The 27,163-nt window shown below is 40.7% G+C and overlaps 2 protein-coding genes across 4 annotated transcripts in view; one reads left to right on the top strand and one right to left on the bottom strand.

Moving 5' to 3' along the window:
- PDCD11 (programmed cell death 11) overlaps positions 1-21,515 on the bottom strand; it is a 40,375-nt gene extending 18,860 nt beyond the window's left edge. The window contains exons 1-21 of one of the 2 annotated variants that reach the window (XM_063132596.1): positions 21,455-21,515; positions 19,724-19,838; positions 17,014-17,145; positions 16,528-16,695; positions 15,816-15,977; positions 14,988-15,111; positions 14,377-14,558; positions 13,047-13,154; positions 12,597-12,803; positions 12,034-12,158; positions 11,640-11,700; positions 11,052-11,198; positions 9,757-10,008; positions 7,159-7,293; positions 6,458-6,652; positions 4,885-5,055; positions 3,660-3,879; positions 3,368-3,520; positions 2,975-3,090; positions 1,793-2,307; positions 537-599 (exon numbers count right to left, since the gene is read on the bottom strand). In XM_063132596.1, the coding sequence (XP_062988666.1) occupies positions 537-599; positions 1,793-2,307; positions 2,975-3,090; positions 3,368-3,520; positions 3,660-3,879; positions 4,885-5,055; positions 6,458-6,652; positions 7,159-7,293; positions 9,757-10,008; positions 11,052-11,198; positions 11,640-11,700; positions 12,034-12,158; positions 12,597-12,803; positions 13,047-13,154; positions 14,377-14,558; positions 14,988-15,111; positions 15,816-15,977; positions 16,528-16,695; positions 17,014-17,145; positions 19,724-19,828 (3,341 nt within the window). In that variant the 5' untranslated portion in view covers positions 19,829-19,838; positions 21,455-21,515. The remainder of the gene's footprint in view (positions 1-536; positions 600-1,792; positions 2,308-2,974; positions 3,091-3,367; positions 3,521-3,659; positions 3,880-4,884; positions 5,056-6,457; positions 6,653-7,158; positions 7,294-9,756; positions 10,009-11,051; positions 11,199-11,639; positions 11,701-12,033; positions 12,159-12,596; positions 12,804-13,046; positions 13,155-14,376; positions 14,559-14,987; positions 15,112-15,815; positions 15,978-16,527; positions 16,696-17,013; positions 17,146-19,723; positions 19,839-21,454) is intronic. The other variant, XM_063132597.1, reaches the window with a different exon arrangement.
- A 157-nt stretch (positions 21,516-21,672) lies between these two features.
- ATP5MK (ATP synthase membrane subunit k) lies at positions 21,673-25,117 on the top strand. Of its 2 annotated transcripts, none has more exons than XM_063132594.1 (4): positions 21,673-21,741; positions 23,659-23,756; positions 23,835-23,932; positions 25,032-25,117. In XM_063132594.1, the coding sequence occupies exons 2-3, from the start codon at positions 23,670-23,672 to the stop codon at positions 23,925-23,927; spliced, it is 180 nt and encodes a 59-aa protein (XP_062988664.1). In that variant the 5' UTR covers positions 21,673-21,741; positions 23,659-23,669; the 3' UTR covers positions 23,928-23,932; positions 25,032-25,117. The 2 variants fall into 2 exon arrangements, with proteins under 2 accessions (XP_062988664.1, XP_062988663.1); XM_063132593.1 differs by having other exon boundaries at positions 21,697-21,786.
- The last annotated feature ends 2,046 nt before the right edge of the window (positions 25,118-27,163 follow it).

Below are 27,163 nucleotides of genomic sequence, written 5' to 3'. Positions count from 1 at the left end.
ACAGAGCATGGTGGAGAGGAAAAGGGAAGGAGCAAAGGTCCCACTTCGTGAACTTCCTTTTGTTCACAGAAGGAAAGTTCAGATCCAAACTGGTGCAATTCTGCAACAGCCTGCTCCATTTTAGAATTTAGCATATTTTGGCCAATCTCTGTAGAACAATGAGAAGATCAGCAGCTTGAGACCCACTCCTTGCTTCCTGCCAATATCTTTAGGCCCAAACACTTGGCAGCATTTCCTGGCTGTAATACTCCTGGCCCTCCTCCCCTCAGTCTACACCATTATCCCAGCACCTGCCAAGGAATTCTGGAGTCCACAACACCCATTCAGCACCTGACGCATCATTTACATGATTCAGATGAGTTAATATATTTGTCTAAGCTATCTCCCTCATGTATGTTTTAGATGTGGAATTTGAGGCATAACATTTCTATTCTGTCTCTAGCACTCAGACCGACAGGAAGAGTTTAGAGGGGTGCAGTTGTGAGCATTTAACATGTTCTAAGACTTCAACTCACTACATTGAGATTTCTCCTTACCTTGGTCGGATACTGAGCTCTGGGCATGTATGGGTGAAGTGGGGATGGGTAATGGGCAAATATCTGAAAATTAAGAGCAGATTAACACATCATGCTTGCTCTAAACAACTTGGTATAAAAGACAGAATACCACCACCACCACCACCTTGCAGTAACAGAATGCTAAACAAATACACAAGCTAAAACGCTTTTCCTTTCAGTCATTCCGAAATGATTCCTCAGTAGGAAGCCTTAGAAATATTAACTGTTTCCTGTGAGAGAAGGTGCTGTAGAATTTTACACCTGCTAATGTTAGAGGCGTTCGTGTTCTCTATCTCACTCTCTCATTTCAAAGACTTGGAAAAAATACACCCCTTTATGCAGAAAATTCTATAGTCCTACATATTCTTTCAGTAATAGAAAAAAATACTGTTCTCTAGCTACGTAAGACTTGTTTCCCAATAAGTCAGATGCTCACAGTTCCGATTTTTCTCAAATACAGTGATGACTCATCATTCTGAAAAGGTCCATATATAAAATGTAAGATGGTGTTCTATGGGCACATACTGAAACCTGAACATCCCAGATCTCTCCTTTGTCAGGCTCAAGCATTTGTGTTTGAGAATAAAAATCTGCAAGTGTTACGGCAATATGTTTTACAAACTCAGATAACAAGCAAACTTAAAATAAAACCCTACATGGGCTTCATATCCTGTTCATGTAAATCAGAGATGGTGGGAGCTTCTGATCCCCAGAGGTTCTCCATCTGGCTAGCCAGGAGTAAGTCCCAGTGGAAGATCTTCTCAGGCCTGCAAAAGCACAGCTCAATTCTATGTAGAGTATTTAAAGTTTAATGGCCTTTAAATATCCTCTAATCTCTGATCACCCATCAGAGATAAGAGCAGAAGAAATTTGCATACCAAATGGAGAACCTCTAGGTGCTACATTCAGCCTACAGACTAGAGGTTCCTCCTCTACATCAAGTGGGTGGAAATAATCCACTCTGGATTCCTATCTGTTCTAGATGGAAATGGGTGGGTATTCAAGTAAGAGTGTAGATGAGGCAGCCTATGTTTCATGTTATCTAAATGAGTGTAGATGAGGCAGACTATGTTTCATGTTATCTAAATTTGGATTGTAAATTATGAAAAAAGCATCAAATGCACAATGAGACATCTAGACTTGGGACAAAGCAAGAGCACTGAATGACAGTGACAGAAATAACTCACTACAAACAAATATAAGAGGTACTTGTAAAGTAGTAACATTTCTCTTACTTGTGAGTTTTAATATCTCTGCCCCCAATGACCCGAGCAGTCACCTTCTGCCCAACTTTTAGCATTGATGTTGGAAAAGTCTCCAGGGAAACTTCATCCAGGATCTGGGATGCATGAATAGAGCCGGTCAGGCGATCATCAATTGCGACTAGGACATGGGTAGGTTTGACAGACTTCACAGTTCCTTTGACCACATCTCCCACACACAGTGAGTGTTTCACCATGGCCGAGGCCTCCTCTACCGACTCAGATGCATGTCGAGACCTGATGACAGCCTTTCTCTTCGTTGGACTTTGCACAGCAAGCAAGATCCCAAGGTCACCTGTCTGTGTAGTTTTCAGAACCACTGTGACTGACTGTCCCACCTTCAGCTTTTCAGAATCAAACCGGAATGTGTCATTGAAATGGGAAGCCACAGAGATGGCGATCAGCTGACCTGTTCCTACCAATGAAACAACTGCATGCTCTGTAGCCACATACTGCACAATGGCCTGGTGTTGAGAGTCTGGGGTTAACTGGAAATAAAGCCAGAGAAAAGACATTCAGAAAACCAGGGAAAACAAAAATCTGGCATGGATTTCTGTGATCACTTTGTTCTGAGGCAGTGCAATATTTAAAGCAGGGGTTCACAACATGGCATTCTTGGAGACCTCCAATACCACCTGTTGAAGCTTTGTGTTTTTAATTAAAAAATTGAAACGTATTAGGGGCACCAGGTTCTCCTTCTTATTGCTGAATCAGCTGTTCAGTGGGCAGGAAGAAAAGGAAAGTTGCTTCCTGACCCAACACAATCTTGTTCTGTCCTCATAAACCTTTTCCCTTTGCTCTCTCTCTACTTCTCCATTCCTGGACTCTAGCCTTGCTAGTTCTCTCCTTTCACCATCCCTAGCCTTCTTCTTTTCTCCTTCCTAGCCTCACTCTTTCTTCCCCCTCTACATTGCTATTACCTTCGCCTTCCCAGCGACTAGCTTGCCATTTCTTCCCCCACCTCTTTTCACTAGCCAGACCCCCATGGGAGACATTTTGTGGTGGAGCCCACAAAGGTTCCCAAATTCCCCGTTAGTGACCCCTGCTTTATATGTTCCCCATTGCTACGGACTCTGCGCTCTGTGAGTCTGCCATAAACCAAGTGATCATGTGTTTACTTTAGTGGTAAACATAAAAAACCAAAGGTAATTGTACCTTCTTGGGTTTGGGGGACAGCAGCTCCTCTCGAAGAGACACATAGATATTTGATTTCAGAAAATCAATGCAGAGAACCACAGCCCTTGCTTTTTCACCCGGAACAATGTTTTTGCCTTTTAAAAAAAGAAGATAATTGCCTGATGTTGTAGAGCCAAAATAAAGCTTTTTAAAATTGTGCCCCAGTAAAAGATCCTATTTACAACATTCATAGCAAAGTCAACTCAAAAACCTGGAATTCCTCCCCCCCCCTACTCTCACACCCACCCCACCCCTTTGTACTATTTAGAAAGATGCAAGGCTTTGAAATCAACGATCCGTTTACTACCTGACAAATAAAATATAGGAGACTGGGATGGAGCAAAGAAGAGAAGGCCACAAGACATATCATACCTCCAAGGTGGCTGTGAGTGGCCATTACAGTCAACCCAGAAACACAGGCACCACTGAAAATTGCTGAGCCATCTGCATTGACTTCATAAACCACCAGCTCCAGTTTCTGCCCAAGTTTTAATTCACAGAGTTTCTGGGCCACAATGGAATCATCTGAAGATAAGAAAAGAAAGAACTTAAATCTCATTTGCAGATTGTTTTTTTTTCATGATTCAAGAGTAGAGCAAGTTTTCGCTTCATCTTTTAAAAAAGGATTAAATATGCCATTTTTCTAATCCTCAAAACTTCTTACCCCTTTTTCCCATGATGCTCTTGATCTCCTGCAGCTCCTTAAAATACTGATGAAACAGGGAGAAGCTTTCAGAAACAGAGTCCTCAGAGGCGCACTCAGACACCTTCAGGGACAGCAAGATGCGCTGCTTCTCCTCATCAATGCTGGTCACCTTGGCAACCACAGTCTGACCAATCACAAAATGGTCTTTGGGGTCCGTCACAAACTTGTCACTCATTGCCTATACATTTTGGGGGAGACAGAGACACGTAATATTCCTTAAGGAGCCTTTTCAAGATATGATCCAACTATAGCAAGACCTCCAAGGAGAAAGCAATGCATTCCAAACAGCGATCTATAAGCTTGGCTGGGGACCACTCTTACTAGCCCTGGTTCTGCACGTTTTCTCTCCTCCTGCACCTTTTGCTTCTTTTCGATTCTGCAGTAGGAACCAGCATGGAGCAGAGTCTACAATTTCCCTCTTGCTTAATTTGTATAATTTAAGCAAATTGAATAAACAATTTCCTTTGTGGACAGTATCAACGTTTTTGTTCTGCAGTCTTGCCTGCAGAATTTACAGGAACGTCTGCCATCCAGGGCTCACTTTCTGGGGGATCTTTTGAAGATAAAAGCTAGGTAGCCTCCGGCTGAAATTACTCGGGGTTTGTCGACAGATTACAGTAATTCCATCAAAAACAAGGTCGCTGTTTTTGCAACAACACAGAAAACTCATATACTGTATATTGTAAGGTCTGTGTTTTAGAACTGTTGCAAATGCGTGTCACTGTTTGGTTCGCTTTGATTATTTTGTATTCTGCATTGCTGCATTTTATAGCTTTGCATTTTGTAATGGCCTTTGTGCCAAAATACATTAAATTCAACTTCTGTCACTTCATGAAGTACGGCTGCCGGCAAGAAATCCCCCGGTATTTATTTATTTATTAAATTTATATACCGCCCCATAGCTGAAGCTGTCTGGGCAGTTTTCAAAAGTTAAAAACAGTGAACATTAAAAAGTATACAAAATTTAAAACCACCAAAAATATAAAAACGACAGTATAAAACAACAGTATCCATTTAAACAACAGTTCTTATTTTTTACACTTTCCCCCCATTCCCCACTATAAAGCTGCTCCCAATGGGAGTTCTTATGAATGCAAGTACAGCACAAGTTAAAAAACCACACCTCTCCCTCAATATCTCTGAATAAACCAGTTTTTGGTAGGGACAGCATGACACGCCTTACCGACTTGGGTGCCAGCCCTGTCAAACCATATGGAAATTCCACAAAAACTCCATACGGCATGATGTTTCTCACAAAACCAGTCAGCAGCAATCCAGGGTGGATATCAGAGAAGCTCTTCACCACTTGTTCCTTCTCTACAGCCGAAATCACTGCTGGCTTTCTGCTCAGGGTCTAAACGATGAGTCAAGGAGTAAAACAGGAGAAAGGACAGGCCTGGGGATTTCTTGGCAACCCTGAGCTGGGCACCCCTCCAAAGCTTAGCAATGTGGAGAAGTCAGCAGTTTCAAGTGTATGGCACAGAACTATACGTGCCCATTTAGATGATGCCAACAGTAGGGTTCCATCCACTCCCAATTGGCAGATAGCATGGAAACAAATGGCTTCACCAGGAATAAGGCAGGTGCAGACACCGAAAAGTTTGCCAGCCAAAGTGATGAAGGGCATTGGTTAATTAGGGCTACCTTTGTGCCTAGTCGGGAAACTTCAATTAGTTCAAAATATGGCAGCCAGGTTGGTCACTGGTACACCTGGGGGGGGACCATGTTACACCAGTTTTAAAATCTCTTTACTGGCTGCCAATTAGTTTCTGGGTGAAGTACAAAGTGTTGGTTATTACCTTTAAAGCCCTACATGGTTTGGGTCCAGGCTACCTGCGGGATCGCCTTCTCCCTTGCAATCCACTCCGCACACTCAGGTCCTTCAGTCTGCCAAAATTAGGCTGACAAGTATTACCCAGAGGACCGTCTCTTCTGCTGCTCCCAGACTGTGGAATGGCCTGCCGGAGGAGACTCGTCAACTTAAGCCTTTTAGCATTTAAAAAAGCTATAAAGACTGATCTATTCCAGCAGGCCTATCCAGTGGAATTTCAGGATGTTTTTAGGATGTTTTAATAATGTATACTATGTTTTTAATTCAGTGCTATGTATTTTATACTTATTGTTGTTCCCTGCCTTGCTCCAAATGGAGAGGAGGGTAAGAAATAATAAAATTATTATTATTATTATTTCTGTTTTCCCTCCACTAGAAATGTTGCCAGATGATTTCTTTCCTTCAAACTGCTATACGTAGGCTGAAATCCTATACACACTTTTTTAAAGGTATGTCCCATGGAGCAGTGGGCTGTACCTTCGAGTAAACCTGCATAGAATCGTGTTGCCAGGCTGAAACTCTAAAAGCACTTACTATGGAGTAAGCTCCATTGAACACAGTAGGACTGACTTCATTTCAGAGAAGTCCTGCATAGGATTATGGGCTTTATACCTCTGGGGAACTGGAATATTGGGCAAAATCCAGTCAACAGAAAGCGATAGGTGAAAAATCCGCAGATTGAAGTGTTTGGAGCATGGTGGGAAATGGGAAGAAGGGTTTTGAATGCCATATCTCACAAACTAAACATGATGGGATCCTAGCTGGATATAAATTAACATGCACAGAATATTCCAAAGTATGAGAAGAGCCAGGTCACTAGACTGGACGAAGGAATAACTGCAATACACTGCAAGTTAACACTGTTGTACAACATAAAATGACAAGTGATTAAACCAAAGTTCTGGTGGAATGAAAAAAAGGATACAATATGACCTCCCTTGTCATGGAGGCATATAACTCTCTGGAGAATATCATCTCCTTTGAGCCAATGCCACCACAATTTGCTATTGGACACATGGTCAGAAAGATGCATCATGGGAAGATAGGCAGCAAGGTTGTCCGGCAAGATTGTAACTTCTAGGCCATCTTCTCTCTTCTTCAGAATTTTCACATCAGCAACCTGAGAAAAGCAGAAAGAATGGGAGAAGTTTTAAACACATGGAAGACGACCACCCTACTATGATTCCTGAGATTACAATCAGGTTCTTCAAAATGTAATCATCTGAACAATCGGGGCTAAAGTCTAGGAACAATTATTTCAATTTGAAGAACATTTGCTTAACATTTAAACAAAATATAAATGTTCCAATTTTGTATGCAATGTATAGTACGATACTTGGGGCCTCGTAGCACTGTTCCTTCATAAGGTATATGAATCCATGTCTGATATTTTAAACAACCAGCAGAAGATGAAACACACTATTAAGTGAGCGGTATCCAATGACAGATACTGGGAAAGAGGGATACAGCACATAACTCTGAACCTCCAACGGCTGGCATCTCAATTATTCAGAAAGAGACCACTGAGCTGTTTTGCTGATTTGCACTTCCTATTATAGGAGATTTGAATAATCTTCAGAGGGATGTCAAGAGGAAAGGGAAGGGAAATCCTTTAGAATAGATTACCTGCCCAGTTTCATATGTCACTTCTCGTTTCTTTGAAGTCTCCTCTTTACCATTCTCTGCATTCTTTGTCAGCTTGAATGAGAGCAGCAGCCTCTCCTGCTCAGGCTCACATTTTAAGACAATCACTTTGACCACCTGATTGGCAAAAGGGGAGAAACAAAATCAATCTTAGTATAGTATATATATTCACCCTGATACTTTCTATGAACTTAAAAATGGAAGATTGCTATGGCTTCCTTCACTCTGATCACACCCATTTCGCCCCTGATCTCCTCCGCTTTGCATCCTATGCATGCCCTATGCTCAACTTCGTAATTTTTTGGATATAAGAAATTCTGTAAGTTTCCATTTGATTATATTTGTTAGCCATTTTGATATCATCAACCATGGTATCCTTCTGGACAGGCTATCCGGGCTGGGAATTGGAGGTACTGTGCTACAGTGGTCCCACTCTTACATGGTTGGGCAATTCTAGAAAGTGGCGCTAAGGGATTACTGCTCAGTCCCTTGGTAGGTATGCCATGTGGTGCCATAAGGCTGTTCAACATCTACCTGAAATTGATGGGGAAAGGTGTGCGAAGACATGGACTGAGGTGTCACCAAAAAGCAGAGGACACTCTGCTCTAGTTCGCCTTTTCATCAAATCCAGGTGAGGCAATGGGTGTTCTGAATCAGTGCCTGGATGTGGTAATAGACTGGATGAGGGTCAATAAAGTGAGACTCAATCCAGATCTGACAGAGATATTGCTAGTGGGTGGTTCTTCTGCCTGGATGAGTGGTTTTCAAACTATTCTGGAGGGGGTTGCACTCCCCCTAAAGGATCAGGTTCATAGTTTTGGGGTGCTCCTAGATCCAGCACCGTCACTGGAGGCACAGGTGATCTCAGTGCCATGGCGCATCTTTTATCAGCTTTGGCTGATATACCAAATACAGTCCTATCTGGCGAGTGATAGCTTGGCTATTTATCTACACTCTGGTAACCTCCTGTTTGAATTACTGCAATGTGTTTATACGCATTTGAAAACAGTCCAGAAACTTCAGCTGGTCCAAAATAGGGCAGTGAGATTGTGAATGGCGACTGGCCAATGATTATATTTCACCATGCTTTATGATATGCTCTGATTGAATTTGGTAGAGAACTAGACTGGTAAAGTGCTCATAGTAGCTTACAAAGCCCTACACAGCTTGGACCCTAAGATCATCCTCAGAGGCCCTTCTCTGGGTGCGCCCACAAAATGAGGTGATGTGGGTTACTAAAGAGATGGGCTTTTTAGTGATGGCACCCCAGTTATGGAATGACCTCCCCAGAGAGGCTCGCTTGGCATCTACATTGTTAATTTTATTCATTTTCCCAGGCTTTTCATAGAATCATAGAATAGTAGAGATGGAAGGGGCCTACAAGGCCATCGAGTCCAAACCCCTGCTCAATGCAGGAATCCACCCTAAAGCATCCCTGACAGATGGTTGTCCAGCTGCCTCTTGAATGCCTCTAGTGTGGGAGAGCCCACGACCTCTCTAGGCAATTGGTTCCACTGTCATACTGCTCTAACAGTCAGGAAGTTTTTCCTGGTGTCTAGCCAGAATCTGGCTTCCTGTAACTTGAGCCCATTATTCCGTGTCCTGCACTCTGGAAGGATCGAGAAGAGATCCTGGCCCTCCTCTGTGTGACAACCTTTCAAGTATTTGAAGAGTGCTATCATGTCTCCCCTCAATCTCCAGACTAAACATGCCCAGTTCATTCAGTCTCTCCTCATAGGGCTTTGTTTCCAGACCCCTGATCATCCTCGTTGCCCTCCTGTGAACACTCTCCAGCTTGTCTGCATCCTTTTTGAAGTGTGGTGCCCAGGACTGGACGCAATACTAAAGAGAGGCCTAACCAGTGCCGAATAGAGGGGAACCAGCACCTCGAGCGATTTGGAAGCTATACTTCTATTAATGCAGCCCAAAATAGCATTTGCTTTTTTTGCAGCCACAATACACTGTTGGCTCATATTCAGCTTGTGATCTACAACAATTCCAAGATCCCTCTGAGAATTGGCTGAGCCAAGTTTCAGTCCTTCAGTTTTAAAAATTGCAGTTAAGCATTTTTATATCTTTGCACTGCTTCTGGATTTTATCTTGGGTGCTATTTTGGTTTTATTCTGTCTTAAAATTATGGTTTTATATTATGTTTTACTTTGTTATTGTATTTTATAGTTTTAAACTTTATTATTGTTTTTTATAGTTTTAAACTTAGTCTTGTAAACAGCCCAGAGAGCTTCCACTAATGGGCGGTATAGAAACCAAATAAAATAATAAAAAATATTTAAAGTAATTTTTTACTAGTTTGAAAAAAATATTAAAACTAAACATGTGGGGGATGTTTTGAGAGACAAAGAATGAACACACTGCTATGTCTCACTATCTAGTCTAGGCTTAAGAAGGCGGTTATGAATTCCGTAAAAAGATTCTGCAAAAAAGAAAAATCCTCATTCTACAACTAAATAATTGTATGCACATTAAATATGTTAGTTATGCAAATATGTTGAGTTCTGATCTATAACTACAGCTGTATCATGTATAATCAGGGTATCTTTTACTTTTATGTCCAGTGCTTACCTGGCCTTCATAGAAGGCTTCCTGAGGAACAGTAAAGGGTGCCACACCAAGCTCATTCTTGGGGACCAGACCTTTTATGTCATTGTAGAATTTCACAATGCAGCCAAACTCCCGTGAACATACAACAAACCCATGGGTAATCAGGCCTGGCTTTGCATCTTCATAACTGGCGAGGACAGGAAGTTGGGAATTGACGAGTGTTTTCTTAAGTGTCAGAACAAGCTTCCTTGCTTCAGGATTGGAAACAAGCACCTGAGAGAGGAAGAAACTGGAATGATGTAATGATCTCACCCACAGGGGCTAAAGTCTGGGAACATTTATTTTCATACAAAAACACCCCTAAGGCTAAAAGAACCTTAGGAAAATGTTAGAAGAGTCTTAGAAAAGCTGGCTTTGAACCAGGCTGAAAGAAACCCCAACCCTGTTACTTGTATACAGAATTGGGATTAGCGTAAGCATAGCTGGCCATGATTCATTAGCTTAGAAAAATAAGGACTACAGAAGGTGAATTGTAGGAGACAGAGTTTCTTATCCTATATAAAAGACTGTTGAATAACACTGACTGAACACAAAGAACTGAAAATGGAAGCATCCATTACATGGATATTGAACTTCTTTCAGCCAGAGGGCCAGATTAATTGCAGAGAAACTCCAGGCCAAAAATGCCTGCATATTTTAGCTTAAAGCTCTTACTGACAGTAACTAAGCCTTGGAAGACATATTTCAAACTTTTAGAAGGAGAGGGACCACCAAATGTTTAGGGGTCTGGAAAAAGGGGCTTGGCCATATGGGGAACCCCAAAATGTCAGATTTGAGGTTCTTCACCCCTGTTTTAGAGAATGAGAATGGCAACTGATCCTGTAATGCTGTGATTCTACACACACTTACATGGGACTATGGCCCACTAAACTCAAAGGGACTCACTTCCAAGTAGAAATGTACTATGGGAGTTACATGAATATTCAAGTGATAGCTCTTGAATGATCTTCACCGGGGTTTATCTACCACATTTTTATCCAACCTCTCCTCTCACATTAGCCTCACGAACCACTCTGTGAGTAGGCTAGGCTGAGAGACAGCTACTAGCCCAAAGCTACCCAGTGAGCATAATGACTGAGAGGGTTTTGCACATCCCACCTAAGAGTTTAGCCACAACCCCACACTAGTTCTCATGATACAGGCAGGTTACTGCATGGAAAAGCACTCTGGTCACTAGACAATACAAGTCTTTCCTTGCTAAATAGTTCCTTGGGCCAGTTCTGAGTTTCAAGTGGTCCCTTACAGGGAGATCTTACCCGGCACTTGACAGTGGTCCCCACACTGTATTTCTTCTCTGGTTGTTTCAGAAGCACATCTGCCAAATGCAGGCTGGGGACCAGGCCACTGATGTGAGCAGTCACCTTCACTTGCATACCAAAGGGCTTCAGAGTTAACACTGTACCCTACATTCCCAAAGAAAGAGAGTCAGGAAACAATGTTGTGGTTTAGGATATGCAAATCCCAAACTTTGTTACACTGTAACATAAAACTGTGGGATTCCACAAAGGAATGTGCAATGGATTCAGCTAGTGAGAACCATACTGATCTCTATACAACTGTTAATCTGGTACGAAAAGGGTTAAATAATTAACAGACGACAACAACAACAATAAACCACAACTGCAATGGTTGTAGAATTGCTCTATTAATGTCACATAGTGGGATTTAGGCCCAAATAGTTATCCAACACAAAAGAGTGGAGTAGGACTTCAGAAATACTTGAACAAAATTGGACAAAGCCGTTTTTCTCAGATTTGTTCAGCATGATAATTGAATGACTGAGCCTATAAAGAGGGTTGGGGTGGAGTAAGATTCCCCCCGCCCCCGCAACTTGTTGAACTTACTTCCAACACCTGGCCAGGATGGATATCATGGTATCTCAGGAACGGAGCATCAATAATGTATCTACAAACATGTTTAAAAACAAAACAAAAGAGAAGCATTGATCTGATAGGTGTAGTAGAAACCGCAAAAGGTAGCAAAGAAAATGGATTAAGATCAGATCAAGAACCTAGTCCAGCATTCTGTTCACACAGTGGCCAACAATAAAGCAACAAATCCCTCCCACCACGAGACAGTAATCACTGGAATCAATTTCACTTTATAGCACAAAGGATGTTCCTATGTTATTATCAGCCAGGTTGTGTAGCCCAGCCTTTCCCAACCTGATGCCATTGATTTCAATGGGCCTTTTTCCAAGCACGACTAAATCTGAACTCAATCCACAGGAAAGCTTACCGCTTGAGAGACACTAGCACCACATCATCCAATGAGCTGTAATCAATAATTCGGCATTTATGCTTGCTTCCAGGCTTAAACATCTCAGGTTTGAACGATTTGGGAGAATCAGACATATGTTTTAGCTATAAAAATAAAGAAAAAGTTATACAGGTTAGAACCACGTTGTTGTCTAGCTTACTATTAACTTTGCTGTAACCCAAAACACGTCAAGTCCCAGCAGCTTGATTAGTGACCGGATTCCACCTTCCAATATGCATCACAATGTAACAACATGAACTCAACCAAAAGGTTTTATTTGCATACACACTTCATTGTTCTATATAACCAAAGCCATCATACTTCAAAGAAACCTAGAAATGCTAAGTTCTGGCTCTTCTGAATCCTCCATATCCTAGCCTGGCACAATTCAAGGACACATACATTCAACAGATGCTAAGTGACTATTCAACACTGATTCACTAATAGGTGATGCGTTGACCTGCTCGTCCATAAATGAAAGATAGAACTGTTTGAAAGAATATTCCCACATAATGAGGTGCAATCAGCATTAAGAAACTTACATGTGCAAAAGCTAGAGTGCCGTCATCCAGCATAAAGATGGCACCAATCTTTCTGAGAAAGGTCTCCACTGTTGAGTCAGCCACTACTAAGCCTATCCGATCACTGGAAAGTTGGCTAAGCTGGGTACCAGGCTGAAGGAAAACTGGACGCAGAGAGAGGCGTATTGCCTTGCTGGTGGGATTGTTGGAGAGAATACAGGCTTTCAACTTGGGGATGAACAGAGAGAGAGAGAGAGAGAGAGAGAGAGAGAGAGAGAGAGACATACTTTAAAAAGATTGCTAGGTTGCCTGGCAAATACAGAGTATGCTGAGAATATCCCCATTGCCTTTACCTTACATCCTAGCCCCCATGAATGTGGGAGAACAGTTTGAAATGAATGGATTTCTATGTTTATCCAAGTCCCACAACATCACTGTGCACAATTTAAGAGTTGCTGTAAAATCACTTACCATCTGACCTGGTGAGTAGTTCCTTGTTTTCAGAGAGCCCATGTGCATGAAGTCCACAAATCCAGTAAAGGAAGAGAGAAAACTTACAGAAATCCCAGAAGAAGTCACCTGGAAAAATTTAGAAGGAAACAAATATTCTTCTACTGGCTGTAAAATTAAGTAGAGGACTTCCCTGCTAGATTTAGATGAACCTTCACCTCTTAAGGGTGCAATACTATGCATGGCTGGCTGGGAAATGCTGGGAGTTGTTGAGACAGAAAAAAAGTCCTAGGGAAGTGTCTTATTATGATATGAATTACTGGGTTTAATACATTATATTTTAAAAAAAGATATCTAGGTGAAGCTAGATGATGATAAAGCTAACTCATGTGCTTCGCACGCAGGTTCCTAGGAGACTGCAACAAAGAGGCTCCATTTTACATCTATTCTTACACTTTCATTAATCACGTTAGTCAAGCTGGATCAATTTACCGTTGCTTTTCGTACTAATAATTCACACTGATGGGTAGATACCACTTGCCCGTATCTAGCATGATTACTGTGGGTATAAATAACCATGGAACTTCTAGCATACCAGGATGTGCGATCACCTTGGAAGTCCTCTTGCATAAGCCCCATTGAAATGGAGGGAAGATGTTAACAAGCATGGTAGTGCTCCAAAACTATCTCTTTTGGTAAGTTTTACCTGTGAGAACTTCCTGATGAACAGAGTGTCCTATGTTCATTACTAGAAAGAGGATGCTATTTGCATTTTCAGCATCAGATACCAAAATGCTTTGGGCTAGACATAATGCTGGATAAAGAATTTGCTGCTGTAGTACCCTGGAAGAGTTCCCAATTGCTAACCATCAGTAAGGTCAAAGCATAGTGAAGGTGCCTCTTGATCAGAATGCAGACATATTAAAGGGAAATTTTCTTCCATGGACAGTTCTCTCCTGACCAGTACAGGGAACACTTTCCTAGATCTGGTAGGCATTGGGCAGAACATATTCTTGCACTACTCTCGGGAAAATAAACAAGTGAAGCCCATAGGAATCCACCCTAATTTCTAATTAAATTAACCAAGAATTGATAGATCTCAATTGTCTTCACCTGCCATGGGAATAAAAAAGTAGACTCAAACACAACCCGCTGGACACATACATCAAAGTAATGGCAGATATATACAAATTAGACCCTTGGCTTAGTATACAGGTAGAATGTTCTTAAACTCAGTATTGCTGAGTGATGGAATTGCTCTGCGCACTTGGTAAGATAACAAACTCAGAGACACAGGTCTTTGTCCAGTGTCTGTGAGTTTACAATAGTACATTAGTAGAGAATGTTTTACCTCTTGAACCTGGGTTTTCACCACCAGACCAGGCAGCAAGTTGTTGAGTGACCAGTTCTGTTCTTCTGTTGCGATGGCTGCAGCAACCTCAGACTTATTGATGGACATGCGGATTATCCTCCCACCATTCTTTACTTCTTCAATAAGGCAGTTCAGGTATTGTCCTATCTTCAGTTCAGTCCCTACAAGCCCAGCAAACACAACTATAATATCTCATAGGCAGAGCTTCTCCATCACTTTTCTGTCGTTATGAGTGCATTTCCTTGCACTTGCTATTTCTGGAATTTGTTTACTGGCTCCACACTTTCATCACATTAAAAAAGAAAACACTTTTCATTCTATAATGAAATGTTCCAGTTGCATGAATCACGTTCACTGGAATAAATTTTGTACATAACCAGCTGCTTAAATAATACAAGCCAGGCAACAAAACTCGTCATATAAAAGAGCTATTGTACAAGCTGCACTGGAATGCCACACAAACACACTCAGAAACACTGGCAGTGAATTCTATGGCTGGCCACTTCAAAATCTAAAGAGTTCTGTAACTTTTCAAATCACACATTTCCTCCACATACAGCCTTGCACCCAACACTTAAGCATAGTTCTACCTTTCTTGGTTGACTGGAGGTAAGACTGGGCCTTCTGACGAGGAAGAAAAGCTTTTGCCGCAGGGACACCTATGTCAATAAGGTAACCATGATCTTCCACGCTAGAGACACATCCAGAGAGCAGCTGTTTGGAGAAGAAGCGTTAATTTAAAAAGAGTTTTGTCATCAGGTTTGCTCATTGTTTCCCCTCCTTCCTCAAATGCTCTGCTTCCCTGAAAAGAAGCAGGTTAACTCCCGCAAACTGGACGCACCCTTAAAGCCACAGCCATAGTGACTGCTTAGTAATAAGCGAACCGTACAGTCAACAGAGAGAAATTCACAATATCTCATAAAGCAAGAAGGAAAGAGCAAATATTTTTCTTGCAGTAGTGAGAAACATTGCAGCAGAGTAGTTAAAGCACTCGTCCAAGATCAAATTAGTCAAGGAGGAAAATGATAAACAGTGGCATTCTACTCTTTAAGCCTCACCATTGTCCAGTCAATTGTAGAACCAGGAGATATCGAAGCTATTTGTCACCCTGCAATCCTAATTCTCTGTCTGTGAAAACTATATATAATAGCCTTCCCCAAACTGGTGTCCCCCAGATGTGTTAACTATAATTCCTTCCAGATGTGGCTATGTTGGATTGTGATGACATCTGGAAGGCACCTAGTTAGGGAAGGCTATTTTACCCAGTTGTTTTTCCCTACCACTGTGTTGTTGTGGCTTGTAATTTTGATTCACCTAATTTCTGTTTTTTTGTCAGCTACCTCAAACAGCTTGGGAGAGTCAGGATACATGTTTATTGAATAAATAATATAAACTCAGGCAACTCATTTGTTTCATACCATGCCTGGTCTCAGACCTGCAGCATTCAAAGCCTTGTTGACATCTTTGGGGTTAATCGTGAGCTGTATGCTCTGACGTCCTCCAGCTGTCTTCTCCACACCAACCACAGCACATCTGAGCAGCATTCCAGTAGAGAATAGGTCTGAGAGACTGTTCAGATCCTGCAAAAGATAGTTCAAGGGGATGAAAACCAAAATAATGATATCCAAACATCAACAGTGATACCTATTCACTGGTAGTGAAACCTCTGCCAATTGAAAAGTTCTACCATAAGCAATGCAATGCCACAGAGAACACAGAAGACAGAGGGGGCTGTGATACAGCCATTCAAAGCTTATTTTCTCCATAATATGGTAGGCAAGCTAAAGGCAACTTGACATTACTGGCAGATTTTGCTGCAGACTGGAATTGCAACAAAATCAAAATTAAGAATAGTGCAGGGTAAAAAGTAAAGTGCTTTTGATTCAATTGATAATTTCAGTGAGCATTTTCTGATCCTTGTAGCATGCAAGATGCCAACACATAGCTTTAATAATATGTGAAAGAATATGTCTAGAGTTGCATTAGCAGACCCAAATGTGGATTTACTATCACTACTATAATGTCCTTCTAGCAGATCCTACAGGGGAAAGCAGGCAAGAGAAAATTAAATCTGTTCTTTGGTAGTTGCAGAATTTATCGATCAGCTCCATAAGATATACCATGTCTTACCTCTAAGTGCTCATCTGTAGTCACTTGCTTATTTAGCATTATGTTGTAGGCATCACATATGTGTGTTACTTGCACAAATCCAGTGAGCCCATTTGGTAAGCTAATCACCAGCTCAAACTGATTAGACTCTTTCACGCATCCTAAGAGAAGTACCCCTTCAGTGAGAGACTGTTTAAAAACAAGCAAACAGTAATGAGCAATAATCACAGATACACTTTTCTCGGGTGTTTTACACACTGGACTGCCATTGGTAGGGAGGACATATAAACTTTAGAAAATGACTAGCAGCTTAACATTAGACCTAAAGGATCCTAAGCAAGAAGCAGGAAAAGGAAAATCATATCATCCCCTTTCTAGATCATCACACTATGAATTAGTTCTCAGTACCACAATGACATAGCTTTACTACTGATTCATACCATACAATTTGAAATAGTACTATTTATCAGTGTAACAAACAAACCGCAACACAAATTATAGACTAACCTCAGCTGTCAGAAGTTCAACATCCTTAATTCCGGTTTTTACAACAGTTTTTTTCTCAATCTTGAGTTTTTTGGTCTTTGCTTGATCTTCATGTTTCTTCTTTCTTTTCTGAGTTACCTCTTCATGTTGTGTCTAAGACAGATTTTTTTTTTTAAAGGCATTAATTTATTTTGAAAGAACAGTTGCTGCCCTAACAAAGCAGCTCATCAATGAAAACTACAGGTAACCAAGTTGAAAAGAATTTTAATTTGGAGAAGTTTATGGGCCCGTTTGGACACAACACTAAGCCTGAGTTTCAGGCTTGAGTGCTAGCCCACTCCCATCTAGCATGTAGCAGAGGATGACATTGGAAGCATCTGCCTCCTGGCCAAAATTAATCAGTTTGCTGTTGCGTCAGAAACAAACTGTGGTTTATTTAAGCTAAGATTTATGGAAACAAGACAAAAGTCAGATACCATAGTTTGATCTTGGCTTGCTTATTTTATTTTAAAAAAATATCAATGGCAATACGACAAGCTGTGGTTAGTTCAAACCAAGAAGTAGAAGCTTATCTCCTCTGCTTGAATACGCCCAAAATGTGAGCAGGCATGTGCCCATAATGTGAAGCCATGTTTTAGTATTATATCCAAAGTGGACCATAATCTTCTCCATTAATACGCCCAGATTGTCCCAAATGAAGTTTACACAGAAAACATGCATGGTCTACAGGGATAAAGGCTAATGTTTTCATTAGCGAACCACATTTTTCTGCCATCATAAATTACAGGATTTTCTTTTGAGTAACTGCAAAAGAAAACTCACAGAAAATCCAAGTGGCGTGTTATTTCCTCTGTATAAAAGTGCATCATGCAGAGAGTATTTTGAATATCTGAACTGATCCAAGTAGAGGAATAGACTGTATTCATGTTTTAGGTCAAATACTAGATATAAAAATGCACAGCACCACAAACCTTAGGCTAGCACAAAAAGATTTATCTATTTAACAAGTGAGTATTATCTTCTAAATTGCTGATAAGTAGCTTAAACTTTGAAATCCAACTGGCACACATGTAGATTTCTCACCTAACAGAGTACTAATGTTCTTAGGATTAGTTAAGCCTATGAAATTGCACAAGGAGTAACTTTGGCCACTATCTGTCTCTGCAGTTTCTTTAACCTGGAACTCACGTTATCAGGTTTCAAACCTTACCAGAAAGTTTTAACCCGTAGACATAAATAGCTAGTCATCTATACAAACAAAACCATCAAAACTTCATACTACGGCAAAAAAATTAAACTAAGTGAAACATTTAATTGTTTATATATACATTACTAACCTGCTCTTCAGTCACAAAGGGTTCCCAGAGACTAGCAATTCATAATAAATTATTGCTATGTACAAATGAATAAATGGTCAATTCTCTCGATGGAGGGAAGTAAATAGTGGGGTCCCACAGGGATCGGTATTGGGACCAATTCTTTTCAACTTGTTCATAAATGATCTGGAATTAGGAGTGAGCAGTGAAGTGGCCAAGTTTGCCAACGACACCAAATTATTTAAGGTTGTTAAAACACAAAGGGATTATGAAGAGCTCCAAAGGGATCTCTCCAAGCTGGGAGAGTGGGCATCCAAATGGCAGATGCGGTTCAATGTAAGCAAGTGTAAGGTGATGCACATTTGGGCAAAAAATTCCAACTTCAAGTATAACCTAATGAGATCTGAGCGGGCAGTAACCAAAAAAGAAAGAGATCTTGGGGTTGTGGTGGACAGCTCAATGAAAATGTCAACCCAGTGTGCAGCCGCTGTAAAGAAGGCATTATAAGAAAAGGAATTGAGAATAAAACTGCCAGTATCATACTGCCTTTATACAAATCTATGGTGCGACCACACTGTGTACAGTTCTGGTCACCACACCTAAAAAGCATATTATGGAGCTGGAAATAGTGTAGAAAAGGGCAACTAAAATGATTAAGGGGCTGGAGCATCTCCCCTATGAGGGAAGGTTACATCAACTGGGATTGTTTAGCTTGGAAAAATGGAAGCTAAGGGGAGACATGATATAGGTGTATAAAATTATGCATGGTATGGAGAATGCGGATAGGGAGACATTTTTCTCCCTCTTTCAAAATACTGGGGACATCCCATGAAGCTTATTGTGGGAGATCCAGGACAAATAAGAGGAAGTACTTCTTCACACAGCGCATAGTTAACTTATGGAACTCACTACCACAAGATGTAATGATGGCCACCAATTTGGATGACTTTAAAAGGGGGTTAGATAAATTCCTGGAGGCGAAGGCTATCAATGGCTACTAGCCCTGATGGTTGTGTGCTATCTCCAGTATTCAAGGCAGTAAGCCTGTGTGCACCAGTTGCTGGGGAGCATGGGTAGGAGGGTGCTGTTGCACCATGTCCTGCCTTGTTGGTCCCTGGCTGATGACTGGTTGGCCACTGTGTCACCCGAGTGCTGGACTAGATGGACCCTTGGTCTGATCCAGCATGGGACTTCTTGTGTTCTTATGCATAAATTTAGGGTCCTAGCTTAATGGTAAAGTACATGTTTTACATGCAGAAGGTAGCAGGGTCATCTCTTGGCATCTCCCATTAGAAGATAAAGATGAGAAAGCTGGTAAACATTCTGCCTAAGAACTTAAGAAAAATAATAGTAGTTAGACTACTGGACTAAATGTCTCAGTAGAAGGCAACTTCACATTTTCATTATTTGCATACTTTGAATAAATTATCCTGGTCTACTATTGGCTGTCTGGCTGATTTTCCTTCTTGTCCTTTGTTTTGCACGCCACCTCGAGGGAAATTCTCTTCTACAGATGACATGGTTGTCTTTCTGTGATGAAAACAACAACATTATTTGCACCTACAAACTGCACCCATAAAAGCAAAATCAACACATCCTTCCATTTCTCAAAGATATCAGACCACAGGAATATAATGACTTATAATCTAAAGTAAGTTAACTTTCCTGAGGACACCTTACCACAGACTTCTCCAACATGGTGTCCTCCAGATGTGTTAGAAAGCTCCCAGCATTCCCCTGCTAGCATGGGTGGGTGGGGATGCTGGGAGTTGTAGTCCAACACATCTGGATGGCACAAGGTTGAGGAAGGCTGCTGTAATACATGCAGTCTATGCCACTGGTCATCAAATAGCAAGTCATGATCCACAACTGGTTTATGCCCTAAGCCAAGGTAAGTCACATCAGCACCACCATTACTAAGTTTTGGCAGGTGAAAGATACAAGGAGAATCAGGGGACTGTCTACATAACAGAACTTAATTAGTTTAACAATAATTTCTTCTTCTGAGGGAGCTGCAATTTTGTAATGGGGGAAGTTTCAGTGCTTCAACCAGCTAAAATTTCTAGAATTCTTTGCAAGAAGCCATGACAGTTAAGCCGATATGCAATCAATATAAATTTCCAGTGTGTATAAACCCAGGTTTGGAACTCGGAGGCTTCCAATAGTCCAAAGCCCTGCCAGGGTGAAGCCAACATGGCAGGAGAAGCGATGGAGGCAATCTTCGACTCCTCGTATTTGGTCTTTGGTGTTCTTTTGCTATGTATCGAAGAAAGGAGGCTCAGGATATCTTGTATCCTGGCTTCTGTGGTCTCCACTCCTTTCCTCAGTCAATTTTAACCTAGATTCTCCAAACCCTGCACTGTGCCACGCCTACCCTATTTGATCCACTACAGTAAGGGTAGGGAACAGGATTGTTTTCCAAAGCTCCTCCAGGCCTCAACTAACTTCCAAGCTGGCTTCACTCCTCCTATGCCTTCCCTGATTAGAGAAGGTGAGAAAGGAGTGAAGCAGGCTCAGCCACAGCCTCAAGGCAGCTTCACTCCCTCTCCCCTTTCTTAATTGGGGAAGGGGAGGAGTCTCAACCAAGAGCCACAGGCTGAAGGTTTCCCCACCCCTATACTACAACAAGACAGTATTCCGTAGGGCTACCACTTCTAAGTATTCAGAAGCAACATAACCAGCAGAATCCAATAAATTCAGTTTTCCCAACTGTTCTGCAGTTGCCAACGCGCAGAGTGGAAGAGGAGGTAGCTGAGAAGGGCATATGGCTATAATCCTGAAAATTAGAGTAGGAATGAGGAAGGAGACACTCCCTCCCCCAAACTCAATTCCTGGTCTAATATGATTTTCACGGTTAGTCCTCTCCTTTCATTACAGAACTTCAGCAGCCATCTCCCCTCCTGAGACTTGCATGAGGCATCCTGCATTCATGAGAATAAAAGGGGAGGCGTGTTGGCAGGCAATCTAGCGGCGACTACGCAGCCCTTCTGCCACAGCGGCTCTCCACCCAAGAGCTCAACACGTGTACCCTACCGTGCCTTTTCTCTCAATTACCCAGCCGCTTCTCATCAAAACTAAATTCCGTTCCTTCCTTTCTTCCTCCTCTCCCTTTTCCCAAAAACTCAGCTTCCACATGCCACACTTACTTAATTCAGCCGCACGCCTGATGCAGACACCATTTGCTCCATGACCCGGAAACGAAAGCGGGATCGGGAAAGGGCAAAAGGAAGCGTTTTCTGTAGGCAGCTATAGGCGTAACGGGGGGGAGGGAACGATAATTTGACGAGCATATCGATTCCCCAATCAGTTCCACTATATTCGGCAGTTGCCGTGGCCAGCTAATCAGAGCCGAAAGGAAGGACTACCTACTGAGCGACGCCATCTTGTGAGCGAAGGGCATTGAATGGTTATTACTAAAAGGAGAGGGCCGACGGTAAGCGCTGCATCAGACCTGTCGAAGCTTTATTTTGTTGGAAGCGTAAGTAGCTTTTGAAGAAGGGATGAGTCTTTGGCTGGGTTCGGACGACGCACTAATCAACTGGGGGTGGGGTAATAGGAACAGAATGAGAAACAACCGTTGATTAGCGTGTCGTCCGAACTCAGCCCATGTTAGTGTCTTATCACCCCGGGATGGGAGTAATTTCCCTGAGTTGTCAGGGTAATTTAGTAGGCATTTTAGTAAGCGAATAGCTAAGCATGCGTTAAGGGTCAGCACTTCTCTTTTGCTGTTCCTAAAAGGGTGGAAGGGTTGTTACAGGAATGGGGTGGGGGTTGGTCTTAGTCTCTGTATAATCGTTGAATTTCATTATGCATGTCATAGTTTAGGACGCAGTCCTGTGAACATTTAGATAAAAAAGTCTTGCAACTCTATTATACCTTAGCTACCCATTAAATATGTCTAGGATTGCTCCCTTGGCGTATTAGATGCTTTACGTGAACGTGGGATAACGTATGGCCTTCCAGATATTGTTGGGATTGCAAATCCCATCAGATTTAGCCAGCATAGCTAATGGCGAGGGATAATGAAAGTTACAATCGAACAACATCTGGAGGGCCATACATTCCGCATTCCTGCTTTACAGGGAGATCCTATCCCAGACTACTCAGAAGTAAGTAGCATTGCATTCAGTTGGACACTCCTTGGTAAGTGTGTATAGGATTGTGGCCTTATTGTATTAGTTGCTGTTCATCTGAAGTAAATAAAGTTGCTTCAATTGTAGTAAGAAATAACTGGCTCCTGAACAATCTCTCATTCCATTACATTTGATTTCACAGTTCTGTGCAAATTAAACTAGCTCTGAAAGTTTTTACACTCGTTCACCAACAGATGATCATCTATAGGGTAACTTGCTGCTTAGTACAATATACGAATGGGAATATGTGTCTCAGTGCAAATCTGTGTAATTTCCATTCTCCAAAATTAAGGGATAACATGGTAGTTTATTGTTTTACTGTGGGTGGTTGATAGGCGGTTGTGCTTATGTTTATGTGATACACTATATCTGCAAGAGGATGAGACATTTCCATCCTCTTTCAGATTTGCAATATAAAATCTATTTTCTCTTGGATTTGTATCCTGTTGAGGAGCTACTTGGGTTAAATGTAATTTGAGAAGCATTTGGTAAACTGCTGTCATATACCAGAACCACCTGGCTTTCCTCACTAAGTTGATCAAAATGTATTTCTGGACCTGGTTGACAACTTTCTTTGCACCTTTTGCTGACTATCAGTGGTTGTATATCTCTTTGAAAATGATCTCCCCGATGAGGCTCGCCTGGCGCCAACATTGTTATCTTTTCAGCGCCAGGTCAAGACTTTTCTCTTCTCCCAGGCATTTTTAACAGCATTTTAACAGCATTTAACAACGTTAAGTTTGTTTTTAATGGACCCCACAATTGTTGTTTTTAAATGGATACTGTTGTTTTTATACTGTTTTTTGTGTGTGTGTGTGTGTGTAGTTTTAAATTGTATACTTTTAATGTTTACTATTTTTAAATGTTGTAAACCGCCCAGAGAGCTTCGGCTGTGGGGCAGTATATAAATGTAATTAAATAAATAAATAAATAAATAAATAAATCTACAAGCCTGGATATATTTCTAGTAATGGTACTATTAAATTTCTTTTAATCTCTGAATGTCAACACTGTAAAATATAGAGAGGTTATTTTTACAAATCCTCAACAAACAACTTAGGATCACAACTTTTAGTAGATCCTCTGCATGTAATGTTAGTTTTAGTAGCAAATGCTCTCATGCTTAAATGTGTATGAATGGAATGAAGAACTGCTTTGGCTGGACGATACTTTAGAGACTCTTAAATGATACAGTTAACTTTCTTGTTTTAATCTAGGATTAGCAGTGATGGCAGGGCATGATGCTGGGACACAATACCAATTCACCGGAATTCAGAAATACTTTAATTCCTACACTATCACAGGCAGAAGAAATGTAAGTGTTCACTTAAATAAATACAAAAACATACTTTTGAAAAGTATTTGATCTGATTTGTATCTTTTCTACCTTTAGTGTGTGCTAGCTACATATGCAAGTATTGCAATGATCTTCCTTTATTTTAAACTGAAGCCTAAGAAACAAACCCCAGCTGTGACACAGAAATAAAATAGGTAAGTGTTTTACTTATTTTACCCCTTTCATCATGAGGTTAAAATACAAGCTGGTTCTCATACAATTGGGGCTTTACACCTCTAGACATCCATGTAGATCATCCATGTACATCACTGTTAATCAAATGTGTAATGCCAGATCAGGCTTCTAAATATTCATATTATTACAATTAAATAAAATTTCATAGGGCTTTAAACATTTTAAAACCATGGAATCTGCTCACCAAGATTTTTGTTAAATAATTTGCCTTGTCCAGCTTCAATGTAGAGACATTCGTTACTTCTAGTTTATTTGCCTGGCAAACTCTACATTGATCCAGAATTAGCGCAACAGTATGCAGTTTAGCTAGTAAATACCAGGTGCAGATATGTAGTACTGGAACTAGGTTTGTTAAAGAAGCAAATTAGTCTAACGCATCTTGTTTAAAGTCCAGGATATGTTTGCTGTTGGTTCCAATTCCATAGATGTTTTATACAGTTGGCTAAGAAAAAATTGATAGTAACAGTCACTCAGCATGTGCACATGTACTCAAGTATTTACCTGATAAGGTGCAGCTACATGCATTGGGCAATTTCTATCAGGGCACAATTACTAATGTAAGTTATGATGTGCTAATTTATTGGCATTGCGCTAGCACAATTAATTTACAATGACCCTATTCAAACAACATGCTAAGCCACAGTGATTAAGCCTTTTGAGCTAAACATTATGGCTTAGCATGTCGTGTGAACCATTCCTAATGGTGGCTGTATTACGTTTTTAAGAAGCTCACTAACCATTTCCTGCAAAAGGATTAGTGGCCTAACCCTTTTGCTAATGGGTCTGTTCAGCATGTTGTCGGAACAGTCCCATTAGCTGTTGAACCCCATTGGGTACTGCTGTTTGTGCTCTTCAATGCCTCACCAAGTGGCAAAGCTGAGGATTAACCTCTATAGAAATAAGGCAAGATGGCTGCTCTTTATATATTGTCTCACATCCAGTTGTGAGCATACTTTTAGCTCTGTCCAGCAGTCTACCGATTAACTCAAGTCAGAATATTAAATTGTAACTTAATGGGAGTTGTGCAAGATATGGTGACTGAATCTTTTTTCTTGGCAGGTTGCTGACATGCTAATATTGGACCTTTCATGTTGTCTTGCTGCAACTAGAACCTGATATACACTTCAATAAATCATGAACAATGATGAAGTTTGTCTTCTGTACACATTGCCAATACAAAAGTGACTCTTCTATATAAGGGGCATTCAGATTTCTACAGTTCAAGTTAAGGAGCTCTTTCAACCTGTGCTGATACCATAAATGAGAAGGGCACATCCTTAGGCATTGTGGTATTTCTAAGAAAAATGTTAACCTGCATTCTGTTCAGAAGTAAAATGTGGCTTTCATTAGAACGTTTGTTGATCCATTTGTAGTAGAAGAGCAACATATTCCATTTATACCTTCTGTGTTACCGTCTTGACACATTAAGCTGTGTGGATAGTGCAGAATACAGTACAGCACTCATACTAAATGCTAAAATAGCTGTTTGATCTGACGCTTTACAGGCATTGGCCAATGTATGATTTCTGCAGTACTGCTTTTATAGTGGAGGATAATACTAATGGAGCTCTTGAAGTGGCTGGTTCATCCTGCCTCTGAGCAAGCATGCATATGTCCCACTGAGTATAGCCTTAAGTGATATTCACAGATGGTTATAGGAATTGTATTCCTGAAAAAGACTCCTCTATTTCTGGCTGAGCTAGGTAGTTACAGAGGATGGCATTTATTCTGTTGACTAAAAAGTGTGAAAGCAACTAACCTAAGATATCCATAGGAAATTGTTTCCCAAAGAATGAAACTCTTGAAAAACTAGGCTGCAAAACAAAATTATTTCAGGCAAGGTAGAAAAGCCGAAAAATTAGTAAAGCTCCTTTTTGTATTGCTTTTCTTCCCCCTGCCCCCCAGTAACGTTAAAACGTTTGTTTTTCAACTTTTGGTCTTTTATGCTTTTGAGCTACATCACTATCACTGAAATAAGCACCATAAGTTAGAAGCTAGCGTGTGTATCTCCTTGGAAAAAAATAAGAATTCTACTGTTTATAATAAAGCATAAGCTTTATAAAACAGAAGGCATATGGGGCTGCATGACCACCAATTCTTTGTTTTGCTCAGATTTAGGAAATAAAAAGGGCATATATAGTTCTAACTAGGCTGTTATAAGTAGGACCTGTAACAAAACACTGCAGTTCAGGAAAGAGGAATTTAAATATTAGAAACTGATTTTAAATTACCTTTTTTTCCCTTGGCAGTTTAAAATCAATCCATTCTGTTACAGTAACAAAGGATTCATTGCTGTCAATTTAGGCTGCAATCTTAAATGTTTACTGGAGAATAAGGCCTTGTCTGGATACAAAAAAACATAGTTTAGTGTTACATGAATGCACCTTTTGTTTCTGTTTAACCATGGTTAATCCTTATGTCTGAACCCAGACAAGCTATTTAGTCCTAACTGGTTTACTGAAACAAGTTCAAACTGATTTATGAAATTGGTTTGTTTCCCTGAACCATAGTTAAAATTAGCCAGTTTAGGGTTCAGATGTAATGATAAAACTTCAGTTAACTTAAAAATGGAAGAGAAAACCTTTATCTTGTGTGTTTGCAGGTTTCTCTGCACATCAAACCCCAGAATAATTTCACACAGCAGCTAAGCCTACCAAAGACAAACAAGATAATAAAAAATAAAAATAGCTTGGATTCACTGCTTAACCCACCTCCAGAGCTTTGCTTTTGCTATAGTTTTTAGGCATTGATTAAACATAAGACTTGCATTGTTTAGGATCATTGATATATGTAGATTCAGGAATTTGATTTTTCACTTGGCTCCCCAAATGGCATCTTAGAACTGTTTTAAGTGTGGGGTTACAGGATAGATTGGCAAATGGAATACATTTGACTAGGTTTTTATATATAATGGTTAAATAAGTGATCCAATATTCTGTTTTCAACAGTGGTCAGCCAGATATCTCAGGGCATTTAAAGGGATGTCCTTTCCCTGGTGCTTGACTCAGTATTGGGCACTCAGCAGAAGTCATGGTGTATCTTATCCTCCCTGAATTTGTTTAGCTTTTTAAAAATGGGGCAACCAGTTATCCAGATAAATACATTTTCCACTCATATAGTTTACCATTATATATGAACTAGGCATAAATCTTGTTGATCATGTCATGTCTTAGAAAATACCCTTGAGATCA

Source organism: Elgaria multicarinata, chromosome 8 (assembly GCF_023053635.1).
Source record: "Elgaria multicarinata webbii isolate HBS135686 ecotype San Diego chromosome 8, rElgMul1.1.pri, whole genome shotgun sequence".
NCBI lineage: Eukaryota > Metazoa > Chordata > Lepidosauria > Squamata > Anguidae > Elgaria > Elgaria multicarinata.
The sequence above is the reverse complement of the archived record's forward strand: the minus strand, read 5'-3'. Positions and strand labels throughout refer to the sequence as shown.

What these genes read in the sequence shown, in the direction of transcription:
- ATP5MK (XM_063132594.1), top strand. Translation starts at nt 23,670, where the DNA reads ATGGCAGGGCATGATGCTGGGACACAATACCAATTCACCGGAATTCAG. An exon ending in CTATCACAGGCAGAAGAAAT is followed by an intron (nt 23,757 to 23,834) that starts GTAAGTGTTCAC and finishes TTCTACCTTTAG; the next exon opens with TGTGTGCTAGCTACATATGC.